This window comes from Nilaparvata lugens, chromosome 3 (assembly GCF_014356525.2).
Source record: "Nilaparvata lugens isolate BPH chromosome 3, ASM1435652v1, whole genome shotgun sequence".
NCBI classification, from domain to species: domain Eukaryota; kingdom Metazoa; phylum Arthropoda; class Insecta; order Hemiptera; family Delphacidae; genus Nilaparvata; species Nilaparvata lugens.
The window spans coordinates 28,565,620-28,579,882 of record NC_052506.1 but is presented as its reverse complement, the minus strand read 5'-3'; the positions used below and the strand labels follow the sequence as shown (position 1 = coordinate 28,579,882).

At 35.2% G+C, this 14,263-nt stretch overlaps 1 protein-coding gene across 1 annotated transcript in view; it reads left to right on the top strand.

The window, feature by feature from the left end:
- Window positions 1-14,263, top strand: part of LOC111051638 (intraflagellar transport protein 140 homolog) — a 73,679-nt gene that overhangs the window by 27,503 nt on the left and 31,913 nt on the right. Inside the window, exons 12-15 of the mRNA XM_039422759.1 lie at window positions 3,500-3,637; window positions 4,089-4,237; window positions 5,729-5,906; window positions 12,738-13,024. Of these exons, the coding sequence (XP_039278693.1) occupies window positions 3,500-3,637; window positions 4,089-4,237; window positions 5,729-5,906; window positions 12,738-13,024 (752 nt within the window). The remainder of the gene's footprint in view (window positions 1-3,499; window positions 3,638-4,088; window positions 4,238-5,728; window positions 5,907-12,737; window positions 13,025-14,263) is intronic.

Here is a 14,263-nt window from a genome sequence, read left to right as displayed (position 1 = left end):
TGAAGGAGGGGTCGCCAAATTGCCTCTAGGGCACCTGGCCACCCTCAACTTATCATCTTGACCTACATTGTGCCTGGAGTTTCACCCATGTCTGATCTCTTGGGTTTTTCTTTTTGCCCCTCCGAAACTGCCCTGATGGGGCAGATCTCGTGGGTTTGAAGGCAAGGAAACTTCTGGAGTTGCCTTGAGGTCCATTTTAGTCGCCTTCTACGACAAGCATGGATACTGTGGGTGAATTCTGGTTTTCAACAAATTCTTGTGTCGATGATCGACTCAAAGCTCCCCCAACCCACAGGTGGCAACCGGCCCTTAAACTTTAGCTCAATTCAATCCCTATTGAATAAATAATAAATGAAAAATAGAATCACGTGGCTGGGTCAATTCTGGTGTTAGAGTTCTTCGGGTGAAACCTGATCAGATTTGTGGACTCAGATGTGTCTAAACGATGACTTAAAATGTCCACCCGATGCATGAATGTAAGCCCGAGAAAAATATATTAGTGAGACCAGGGATCGAACCTGGGACTTTTGAGTCATCAAGCCAGAAAGTAACTATCTCGGCTACGGCCACTGTCATGATAAAGTCATTTGTATGAACGAAAAGAATTACCGAATTTGCCCGCTGATGATAGAAGTGTGAGCCGTTGTTTCGATTTTTTTCCGGACGAGAAATTGCATCTAGTTTTAAGAATGATGGCAACTGTTTTCTGACCTAAACTATTAGCGATCTTGTATAAGATTAATCCTTCTAGAGCTTCTAACGGTACATTTTGGTAGGTCTCAGTCAGAAAAACAAAAATATTTGTCACCAATGGTACTATCAGTCGACGATAAAGATAAGATGATAACGACTAGAAAGGCTAAGATTATTGATGAAAATTTGAAATGGAAATCATTTTTCAATTATTTAATAAAATAAATAAAATATATTGTATTAATAATATTATTGTATTGTATTGTATTTGAGGTTAGGTTCTTTGTAAAAAAAAATTGCTTGTCGCAATATCAATAATGGTCAAGCTGAACATCTGCAATTCAATCAGATACTCTCCAGCAAAATAATTGCAAGTAGGTAGCATTCGTTAAGACAAGGACAAAAGGGTTTTGTAACTTATAGCATGCAAAATAAAGGACATAAATGTTTAAAAAGCAAATATAAATATTTATTGTATATATGTGAGCAAATAAAAGTCATAAAAAACATAATAAAAATAAAAGGGAAGTAGGATCTAATTTTTCTAGGCGTACTAATACATTAGTATACTTGCACAAAATCTGGTGGTTTACCAATCAGAGCACAGTATTTGTTAGGCGCTAAAAAATATTTAATTCAAAAGTCTCCACGTGGTCTTTTTTAAAATTATAAAAATTTATGATTATTGTAGAGTGCATGAAAAACTGTAATTAGAATAAAATGAAATTTAAGTGTAAATATAGTCATGTTTAACCTAGTAATATGCTCTTGTACTGTGGACTATTTGACAGTATTAAATTGCGTCATCACGGATTTATTGGAATCCACCAATAGGAGAAGATATTTAAATTTTATGCAAATTTAGAAATAGGAAGTATCTTCGAAAGAGAATAAGGGAAGACCAACTGCCCACTTGCTTGCCAGAGACCGACCAAGACGCCAACCAACATGAGAGCAATAGACTGATTCCCTTATAAGAATTAATTTTATTTATTACCAAAGTTTAAATCTTAAAAAACTCTTAATAAGTAATGAACCTAACTCAGTGAAGTCGCTCTATGACATGAGTTATTAATTTAAATATCCCCATTGGAGAGGACAACAGCAGCCCACCAGAAAGGCATAGGACACACGAGGCAAATCCATGCCACATCTTTAAATTTGTGAAAAATCTACGCACATGAGTTACAGAAATATAATTTCTTAAGAGGGCCCTCAGTGCAATGAATTAATAGAAATTTCATAAAGCTAGGTCATCGAAGGTTTTACTTAAGTTCATAAGATAAATTATTTATCTAAATTCCACTGATGGCCAAACTCATACCCTGAGAATTAATATTTAAAGTATCTAATATTGTTGGAATACGGAATTATAAATTTCTAATTCGATAAGCAGAAGCAAGTCGAAGGATTGAGCTATAGAAATCTGTAAAATGTATGCTGATAGAAAAATTATGAAAATTATTAGTCGATGCTATTAAGAAGAACAAGAGTTTTAATTGAGCCATCTGTGATATTTTTCTTACATATTTTCTCATATTGTTTTTATATTGGTTGTTTTATATATTATTTTTTGCTTGTTGATTTCATTGTAATTATATATTTATTGATCGAATGGTGTACCTTTCATTTATTATCCTGTCTTCATGCATGACCAATCTTGTACTAGTATCTTTTATTATCATTATTGACAAATTAATAAAATTATCAACCAACTATATTCTTCACCAGATAAGTTGGATAAATCAGCGATATACAGTATTGATCACTAAATCTTCAGAAATAATATGTTCTCAAGATTTATTTAAATGGTTCAACCTAATCACTGAAATCAAATTGACTGAAATACAGGGTCATAGTACTAAGTCGAAGCAGTATTACAAGTCATAGTAAATATAAGGAATTCTAATTAAAATACTGTCGTTGATCACACTCGGTATTATCTCGCACTGCTGACCCCTTTGTCAGATGGTAGCGAGTTGGATTGATGTCTGTACCTTATTGTCTTGTGCAATATTTGAAATCCTTATATTCATCTACCTCTTCAACATTTATAATTGTGGAGTCAGTCAATGCAGCGGTAAAGATTGCCGATTGATAAAGCAGCAGCAGTTTGCAGCGATTGATAGCAGAATTTGGTATAAGCTCCTTGAAGAGCTGGTAAGAACCATTGGTATTTTTATTTCAGCAGGCGCCAAAATATCAAAAATATTTAATTTCACATGCTCTACCGACAGACTGCCAGCTGGGCATATGTAACCCCAAAAGGACGTTACAAGCTCTCTTATTCTAAAATAATTACACTATTTATGGCTGAACTACATAGCTGGACTTCATTCATTCACAACACCAATTCAAAAGGCTTCTTTCCTTTGAACCTCCTCACAATTCATTCATTGTCAAGCAGCTTGGATCGCCTCGACGTTGTCCTGATAATGGAGTCATGCCTAGTGTTTATCTGCATGTCTCTGGATTTCGGTGGCTACAGGTAAAATTCTACCAGGTCAATAAAATGTCTTGTATTTGATTCCAAGATCCTTTCTCTTCTTCTTGGCGCTGATTCGAATGAGAAAACATTGTTTTTATGATTAAATTGATTTGAATTGTGAAACCAGTAACCTTGAAAATATATTCTCTATTCTCTCTTATGAACGAACAAACATTGTAGTTTATTTTTACCTCCATGATAATGAGAACATATACCAATTCTAATTATACCACTATTTAAAGTTCTGATAAAACTGCAACATTTGTTGATTGAACGTATATATTAGATTAATAATTCTCTGTATCTTCGTTTTTGCAGGTTTTAACGAGTCTTGCCTACTCGTCTACTCATGGCATTCTAGTGCAAGATGTGATGCCTGCTCCTGAGCACTTTGTTAGTCTGTTAGCGGTTGATACTCCTCATCTTATTGTACTAGTCAAACCAACAAATCAACAGGTGAGAAAATATCATGTGTATCAACTTTCTTGAATTCTGAATCTATTCTACAATAATCACCTACGTGCTCTTCGTACAATGAAGCTTTGAAAAAAATTTAATTATTCTTTGAAATTACAATTTAGCAATTTGAACCACTTCAAGCTTTCTATGAAGAAATCATAAGATTAATGGCTAAAAATTGATATGTAATTTTGACTGTATTTTTTAACTGATATAAGTTCAAAGATAAATGCGGGATGATATCCCGCTTCAAACATGTTGATTGTTTGAAATGAATATTATCTCCCTTCGGACAGCCAAGAATGGGAATTTCGACATTCAAAAACAACCAGCCAATTGACAGACAATAAACTTACACTTACAGACTTCAGTTCGATGCTTCACAGATATAACTTATAGATTTTCAATTAAAATGGAAACCAATCTGAGAACCGTTACATATTTTCAGCGAGTGACATCCAGCAAGATACTTATGAAAGACTTCGAGGGTCTGGAAAATTGTGACTCAGCTACCAGAGCGGCTGTACATAACTTCAGCTTTTGCCTCAGCGTTGGAGACATAGACCAGGCATTTAAGACTATTCGGCATGTCAAAAGGTAATTTAACCTACTTTGTAACAAACTCATTGATTTCTTACTTGTGAATTATTGGATTTTATTACTTTATCTACTCTTGGGTCTGTGATGATGAGCCTCGTGTTACACTGAGCCTACTGTGATTTAGTAAAGGCACTCTCTACATAAAATTGATATTTGGCACTTTAGTATGATTCGTCTTTCAATTTATTTTTCTTCTAAGTTCTATTTGATAGTGTGTACGTTCTGTGTACAGTAAATTGTTCCAGTTCCAATCGTAAATTGTTCCATCACGTGACTAGTGCAAAATTTTCCCATGGAACGCCATTTCAAAATCGTTGCTTCAAGCTTTTTGCGCGCACTTATAGAGTTGATTTACACAGAAATGTGTCGTATACTAGCTGCTTGAATGAAGAAAGGCTGTTTTACAAACTTACCGTCTAGAAAAGTGTGCATTTCTTTTATTCCATTACTCTCAAATTTTCTATAGAGAAAAATTCATTTAATGAATGGTTATCAAACATCATATTGTTGGTTATCTATTCTATGGCTATGCTATGGTAAACAAACAAACTATCAGTGCATGCGCAGAGAAGCAAGCAGACTACAATAATCGACCAATGAGAGCTCAGATAGTTGGAACTGTACCAGGCCGGACAATTTACCACGCTTCGACTCTGGGGCAGGAATTTGGAACTGAAACTGGTTTCTGGTACAGAATCTGTCAAAACTCTTCCTATGGAACGCGGAACTTTTTACCTGGTAAATTGTGAATCGGACAATTTACCACATTCCATGTACACAGAACGGGCCCAGTCTTAGTAAAAAAATAGCACAATTATAATGATACGGTAATTGTACCACACACTCATGTGGGACTATTTCTTTGTTGCTGTGTCGGTCAACTTGAACAATGTATTGTATAGGTAGGTTATTTTTGCATGATTGTTTTGAGCCATCGGTTGATGACTGTATTGTCATTATGTTTATTATTTATTAAAGTTTAAATGGTAGATTTAAAAAAATACAACATAAGGTTTTAACTTAGAGTTTTCAATAGAGCTTTTGTTAAAAAATGTTTGTTATGCTCATAAGAATTTGTCATCAACAGATTAACTATATTGGGGTCTTGATTATCTTCTTCTGATTCGGAAGGAATTGGCTTATACATGTACGGGATACGAAATACATATGTTGGACGAATGATCACTTCTGAACTGCTTAACTGGTTAACTTGCATAACGATTCTTAATTTACCGAGGATTGTTATAGGCCTATCTTCATTTTTATTAATCAATTACTTATAATTTTAATAACTAAAATTTATTTATTGAATTTGTGATATACAGTTTAAGTAAGATAAAGAGTCAATCAACAAGTTTTCCTATTGTAAATTATCACAGATGTTCATACTTCTAATATCAGCATTAAACTAAATTCAATCTATTTGTGCTTTTAACATATGCATTATGAGAATTTAAGTGAAAATGTATGCTCCTGTGTGTATTGAAGTGTTGCAGTGTGGAGCAATCTGGCGAAACTGTGCGTGAAGACGCGTCGCCTGGATGTGGCGGGGGTGTGCCTCGGCAGAATGGGTGACGCGCGAGGCGTGGCTGCCCTGCGCGATGCTCAAGCCTACCCCCAACTCGAGGCTAGGCTTGCCACTCTAGCTGTACACCTCGGACTGATTGTAACACCACTGCATTTATTCACACTATTGTAGAATTTATATTTATTTATTCAACTCCTACAAAAGTACCACAGGTTAAAGCCTAAATCGGTTCCAATTCTAATTTAGCCTATACAACAGTCCAGATATAGCTAGGTTTATGTGTCACTTCACATTTTTCAATCACACACTCCAATTTACAATTTAGCAGTATTATTGAATATTGCATCTGTGGCCAGCACGGACTCATTTCATTCTACTCACATCTGACATATGCTCTTATAATTATACTAGCAAGAACCCGTGCTTCGCAAGGATCTATTTTAAAAATTGACAAAATGAAAACTTGACGTAATGAAATTTTGAAGAATTGAGAATATACCTATAACCATCCTTGGTTAATTGAGAATCTATAAGCAAAATTTCAAGTTAATTAGTCCAGTAGTTCAGACGTGATGATGCGTCATACATAATTTTCCTATCCCGTACGTGCATAAGCCAGCTTTACTTTATATAATTATTATAGATATAGTTAACGACTGCAAGAGATAGGACTGTGGAACAGAATAGTGGTGAAACTATGATAGCGCCAGAAGTGTCTCAAACACAATAGTAGGTACTACATGAACTTTTTGAAAGTGATTTGAAAAAATGTTAAAACAACAGAACTGAATCCTTATCATTCTACCTTCATTTAGAGAGGCTTTTGTTTGAGCCGAATGGAAATCTACTTATAAAAAAATGAATGTCTGTTTGTGTGTTTTGTTTGTTCCCTGTAGACTTGAAAACTACTTGACATAACGGCATGAAACTTTGGGAATATGTTGTGTGAATATTTGGGGATGGTTTATGAACAGAAATTTTAATAGGGGGGCTAATAATAATTATTTATTAATCCATTTTACAGACATATGTTTTCAAAATTTTCGGCCGAGCGGCTACTGAAGAACGAAAAGATGATCATGATTCAAGATCATATTGTGATAATATGATTTAGCATCTAAAGTTACCAGCTGTAATAAACACATCACCCTGTGATAAATTATTGTGTACTGGTATTAAAACGGTAGTTTGGAGTTGAAGTGTAGTTGATTGGTACCAGCTGTTGATAATGGTTCCTTAGAAGACCTATACAAATAATTATCACTCCCCTATCATTGAGAAACTGGAAAATGTTGAAAAAATTATTCACCTAATGAAAGAGAGTATATATATATATATTGTATAGTATATATATATATATATATATTGAGTTATATTTAATAAGCTCACAGCTAGTACTCAAGTTTGTCTTTTTCTGGCTGTGCTACAAATAAATGTAGGTATATGTTTGACATTTTGTTTCTGTAATCTTGTTGTCTATTAGAAAAGTTTTCAATGTGGTTTTTGATGGCGATAAAATTTGAATTTGAAAAAAGAATTATCAACAAACTCCTAACCAAAGAAAACCTTTGTGCACTGTTCTAATCGGAGTGTATGAGACTCCATATACAGCTGATAGAAGGCGCAAACCGAACTGGCTAAGCATACAACAATGGAACAAACACGTGGCAAGCTCGCGCTCTCAATCAACGCAAAATCAATTCGATCAGCTGATTGATGAAATTGTTTTAAGCTTTCCAATGGTTACAACATATGTTAGAATATAATGTGTCAATTATCTCAGTTCCATATGGAGTTCACCTTACCATAAGCTTACTTAATATGATCCCTTTTGATCCTTTGAAATCCTTAGAGGCAAAATATCTCAAAATCCGTTCTTAGTGCGCATCTAGCATGTTTGAAGAATATTTGTGCAAAGTTTCAAGTCTGTAGGCCAATTAGTTTGAGCTGTAGTGTGATTTTACATCAAAATTTTCGAAAAGTGCACTCTCCTGAACCCCCCTGTGCTCCTGATTGGAATTTTTCTGCATAGATCTGATTTTTTTCGTACCTGAACGAAAAAGTTCCTCATGACTGCTGTGCAATGAACGGTTGAAAAGTGAAAATTTTGGGGGGCCCAGCTCCCTCAGGGGGGGGGGGGCAGATTTCTGAAAACCCTTTTGTAGTGGATGTTTTGAGGCTACAATAAACAATTGTGCCAAATTTCAAGTTTTTAGGCTTAGTAGTTTGGGCTGTGGTGTGATTTCAGTTTGTCGGGGCTTAGCCTTTTAGATATAGGTAGAAGAAGAAGAAGAAGAAGATAAGAAGAAGAAGAAGAAGAAGAAGAGAAGAAGAAGAAGAAGAAGAAGAAGAAGAAGAAGATAAGAAGAAGAAGAAGAAGAAAAGAAGAAGAAGAAGAAGAGAAGAAGATAAGAAGAAGAAGAAGAAGAAGAGAAGAGAAGAGAAGGAGAAGAGAAGGAGAGGAGAAGGAGAAGGAGAAGGAGAAGGAGAAGGAGAAGGAGAAGAGAAGAGAAGGAGAAGAGAAGGAGAAGGAGAAGGAGAGGAGAAGGAGAAGGAGAAGAGAAGAGAAGGAGAAGGAGAGGAGAAGGAGAAGAGAAGGAGAAGGAGAAGGAGAAGGAGAAGGAGAAGGAGAAGGAGAAGAAGAAGAAGAAGATAGATTATTATGTTGCTTTGGCCAGTGATCTGTATAACTATGTCCTGTAACAACTAAAGGTGCGTCCACACATGCCGAACCGAACCTCGAACCGCGCAGCAAACCGTGCATTCCTCCGAACAACTTGCCTTTCAACGAACATGAGCATATATTTCATAATGTTAAAAATCAGCTGTTAATCATTCGCCGTACCGTACTCCGAACCATTCGCCGTGCCGCTTGCCTCTGTTCTAACTGCTCGCCTCACCTCACTCCGAACGCTGAACTTTTCAGCCAATCAGAGCCCTCGATTACAATTCGCCGTGCAGCTCGCTCCACAATATTTTGGCTATCCATCACAAGTGGAAAACATGCGAACATGAATACAGAAGTATGGGCAATTTTTTATTTGATTAAATTCATGTTTTTAAGAATTCATTGTTACGAATGATAAATTGATAGGAGCTTATAGATATTCTCTAATTCAAATGAAATAACTTCTGAAAAAAATAATGATTGGATAAATACCAATATTGAATTATTGTTGACCAAGAACTCAGTACATCGACAATTCATTCAACTACTTCTGTATTGATAAAATTATAATCATTTTCTCTATTGATAATCAATTTCATCAACTAACTGAAAAAAGTACTTCAATTTCCATGAATTTATTAATAGAATTATATAAATCTAAAGTGTAGGTCATATCTAAATTCACAGAGTTCGATTCTTGTTGGCAAGAAAGATGTTATTCAACGCAGAAATCATTGTTATTTTACTAAAAGATAGGATAAAATGAATAGTTCTCTTTCAGGGGGAGTTCTGACAACCCACAAAACTCATTTTTCATTTGAAGAAATAATATAAAAAAGGTGCATAGGACCTTACTTTTTTGTTCAGCTTGCCAAAATACCCCTCATTTCAATATTAAAATTTTCAACTGACTGTACAGTGAGTCAATCATTCTATCAAGGCTTGAATAATTTTGAAATTTTAATTAAATGAAAATGGTAGAGAATAATAATCATGTAGATATCAACACCTTTATTTAAAGACATATAAACTGCATACGTTTTCATATTGCCGATAGAGCATTGATAAAACTGTAGACGTTTATTTAGCAGTCTCAAAAAACAGTTCTAGCTGAAAAATTAATAATACATGCCACGTGTAGGCTTATACATTGCATCAGGAAAACGAAGTTCAAAACTATGGTTTTCCTAAACATATGTTTTTGAGATAATTTCTTTGATTCAGCTGTTTCACATTCACCATTATAAATTATATATATAGAGTTTGTGAAAATAAAAATATTTATCGATTACCAAAACAATACTATTATTATATTAATGATAATAATTAATTATCAAAACAATACTTTTATTATATTAATAATAATATTATTAAACATATTCATCAATTATCAGAACAATATTATTGAGGTTGAGTGGAATCAGGTAGAAAGCAAAACAGAACAGATGTTCCTTTTTTGAATTTCTTTCATATTATTTTGTTATTTCCAATGATTACAACATATGTTAGAATATCACATGTCAATAAAAAATTGCATAGTTGCTTGTAAAGTTGGTATACAGGCGAAAGTTTTACGTGACAACGACTTTGAGTGGTAATAGTATATTTCGCACCTAGGGCCGAAAATGAGACTTTTCCGGCTCGAAATCGGGTTTCAAGTCCGAGGCCGTAGGCCGAGGACTAGATAAGATTGAGAGCCGGAAAAACATTTTTGCCCATGGTGAGAACGTTATTTTTCGCTACACAGAAAAATAAACAATACAAATATGAGAATAATTGTTTATTAGGCACTTCCGAAAGCAAAACAGGAAGGTCATAGCTCTAGCAATCTGAGGTAATCTGAATATCAGGAAATTGTCCAAGTATTTTTATATTTTATTCTGATTTGTCTAAATAACCTAAAATATTATGTTCAATTATGTTAGAGGTTGAGTTTATACTTTTTATTCTTCCAAATGACAATAAGATTATATTATTATAAATGTTCTGATTCTTCAATAATAAACACAAATAATGAAAAGTTTTTTGATCAGCTGTTTTAGCACCTTTGAAATTTGGGCAATCTGAATGTCAACGTCAACAATGCTTGTTGTCGACTTCGGAAGTTTAGGTTAGAAGTCCTATCCTACTCTGAAAATCGAATTTGAATAGTTTATAATATATATCTTATCTGTATTTTATTCATCCAAATAAAATGATAGTATCTTATTGCAGAATACTTATTCAATTCTAGAAGCATAATCTGATTCCGTTTCATAAACTATTTTGTAAACACGTTCACATCAAATCAGAATCAGCTGACTTCAAGGTTATTTTACAGCCCTAGGGCCGTAAAACTTTTACCGGCCTGGTCAGAAAACAATCACTTTCGGCCTCCATATGACGCACGAAAACCAACTCATTACATCCAAGTGGGGCGAAAAATAATTTTAATGTGAATATTCATTCCTATAGTAGGAAGAAGGATGAAATAATAGTAACAATTTAAAACATGTATTTATACAAAGAATTATATTTAAAACATTAATTTATACAAAGAATCTCGCACTGAATTTCATATTAACAAAATTTTATTTTTACCTTCACACATCCTCAACAAAATCACTCTGTCTCTCTCGCTCTTAGGCGGGCTAACTGTGCTCGATTCAATTTTTTACATAGCAATTCGCGCTCATTTTTTCAAGTTAAACAAATTATTATTGGCTGAGAAACGATTTATACTACTTTTGTGATTGAAAACTACCACAACATTGTGATTACTACAACATAACCTATTCACTTATACCTATTATACTTACACTTTTACCTATTCACTTATACTTATTCACATAACCTATTCACTAAGTATAAGTAGTGGCGCAGTCGCAGGAGATTGCTCCGTTTCACTCTCTCTCCAGGTGAATGTCTTCGGGCTGCTGTTGCATTGCTCGCCACTGCTCCTATTCGTGCTCTTTCCAGACGACCGTGAACCGAAACGAACGCTCTCACTCGCTCTCATTGTGAGCGAATAACGTGGGAACGTAACGCAGTTTCTTGAAGTGTCACCCGGCAAACCAATTTATAAGACGTTGTCACGTCAATAAATTATCTCATTTCCATATGGCACTCACCTTACCATGTTCATAACCTTACTTAAAAGGATCCTTTTTCATCCTTTGAAACCCCTAGAGGCAAAATATCTCAAAATCCGTTCTTAGTGCGCGTCTAGCATGTTTGAAGAATATTTGTGCAAAGTTTCAAGTCTGTAGGACAATTAGTTTGAGCTGTAGTGTGATTTTACATCAAAATTTTCGAAAAATGCCCTCTCCTGAACCCCCCTGTGCTCCTGATCGAAATTTTTCTGCATGGATCTAATTTTTTTTCGTAGCTGAACAAAAAAGTTCCTCATGACTTTGCTGTGCAACGAGCGGTTAAAAAGTACAACATTTTGGGGAGGCCCCAGCTCCCTCAGGGGGGCAAATTTCTGAAAATCCTCTCTTAGTGGATGTTTTCAGGCTACCATAAACAATCGTGCAAAATTTCAAGTTTTTAGGCTCAGTAGTTTGGGCTGTGGTGTGATTTCAGTCTGACGGGGCTTAGCCTTTTATAAGTATAGAGAAAAACAATTTTATTTAATTAGTTTTTATAAAAACTAATTGTTAAATCAAATCAAACCTTTCATACTATTCATGTGGTATGCATAGTTGTCATTTGAAAATTCGCCCATGTTGAGGTCCTCTGATACTCCTTATTTAGGAACCAACCTGTATAAATAACTTTTAAAGAGATTTAGTGTTCCTATAGGTGAAATGTGTGAGTAGCCTATTCAAAAACTTTATACCATTGTGAAATAGTGTTTTCTCATACAGCGAAAGCTATGACACTGATCACTCAATTACTTCTATGTATCTATGTATCACTGTATCCATGGACATCTCAATCTCTTGCAAAATTTTTGGCATTCTAAATTATAAGAGAACAAATTGAAAAATGTAAATACAAGGGGAACCGTAAGAATGGATGAAGTTAGATGCCATTTGAAGGGAAAAATATTTGTACTGTACCGGACACGCACACTGATATTGATATGTGGGAGTGTAGCGGCAAGCAACATAGTAGCCTAATCCTTCCCAAGTCCAATCTTATAAATCCGTGGTTAAATGGTAGAGTGGATATTAATGTCCAAACTTCGCCACATCATCAAATAAAAAATCATTCAGGAAATTCTATTTGCAGGATAAATATTTTGCATGTTATGAAAGGCCGTAGCTGCCTAGATTTCTATGGCCATAACGATGTGATAAGTTGTTGTTGATTTGTAGGATGAAGCGGAGAAGCTGTTTGCAAGCTGCGGCCGCTGGGATCTGCTGAACAAGATGTTGCAGGGCCTGGACGAGTGGGAGCGCGCACTGCGGCTGGCGGAGGAGAAGGACCGCATCCACCTGCGACACACGCGGCACGCCTACGCGCGGCACTTGGAGGAGAGCGGCGACGCGGAAGCGGCAGCTGACATGTACCGCCAGGCGGACACGCACCGCTCGCACGTCACCCGCATGCTGCTCGACCAGCCGCACCAGCTCGAGGCCTACGTTCTCAACTCAAAAGATCCGTAAGCTAACTATTATAAGCAATAGATACTTACTTACTTTCCGTCTCCATGATCACCATTATGCTATTATTCTATATGCAGTTATATTATTCCCCTCCCAAAAGCAATAGATTAGCTAATAGGAAACCAACAGTCATTTTAGTGAGGTCCACGTTATAATGGCAGGAGAGAAAGATAGGAAAACAGCGATGCCTTGCCACTTCCTTCCATCGAGGAAAGCTGATACCGGTATATCTGATGTAAAATTAATTGTTCATTCATGTTCAATTCATCAATTATATTTAATTCGTCAAGAAACTATATTCTTCAATGATAAAATAATAAATTTTCATAATTGAGATTAAATATTCTTTATTCTTTATTGATTCATACAATAAGTACATCATTATCATTTTTTTCATTAGAATTTATTTCTACATTGTTAGAAAACGATCTGAAAGGTTGCAGAGCTAGAAAAGGAAATCGCTATCTGCTTTGAAGAATGATTGACAAGGTTAGCAACACCGATGATAATCAAATATTTCAAATATAACGTGTTTCAAGTTTCAAGTTTTTATTGGGCCAGTTGAACATAGAAGTTACATATAGCCAAGTCACAATTCACATTAGAGAAACATACAATAAATTGCACAAATACAATACATACAATAGACAATAATAAATAAAATAAAACAGATCAGTAAAAGCAAATTTACAATTAGATCAGATAATTTAGTCTCCTGTACTTTGGTATCAATAGACAAAAAAAAGCATTATATTAAATTGACTAGGGTGTTGTGATCAGCAGTAATGAATTCCTCTACTGAGTAAAATTGATTCACAATCAACCAGGATCTAAGTACTTGGAGAAAACGTTTATTCGGCAAGGATCTAACTTGAGTTGGTAGCAAGTTATGGAATTTGTAGCCTATCACAGGGTAGCTCGACTTGGACTTTTCAAGTCTGCATCTTGGTATATATATACTCTCACGGTTTCTTGTGAAGTGACTGTGAATGTCATTGCTCTTTGGTAGCCTATCCTGCATCTGATGAATATCCTTCAAACATTGATAGATGAACTCATTAATGACGGATAGAATGCCATTCTTAGATAGAAGGGGCTTACAGTGATCTAGATAGCCCGCCCCAGAAATCACCCGGACCGCTCTCTTCTGAATTAACAGAACTTTAGAAGTGCTAGATGCATGACCCCACAATTTCAAACCGTAACTCATCCTCGAATGAAAAAAAGGAAAATAG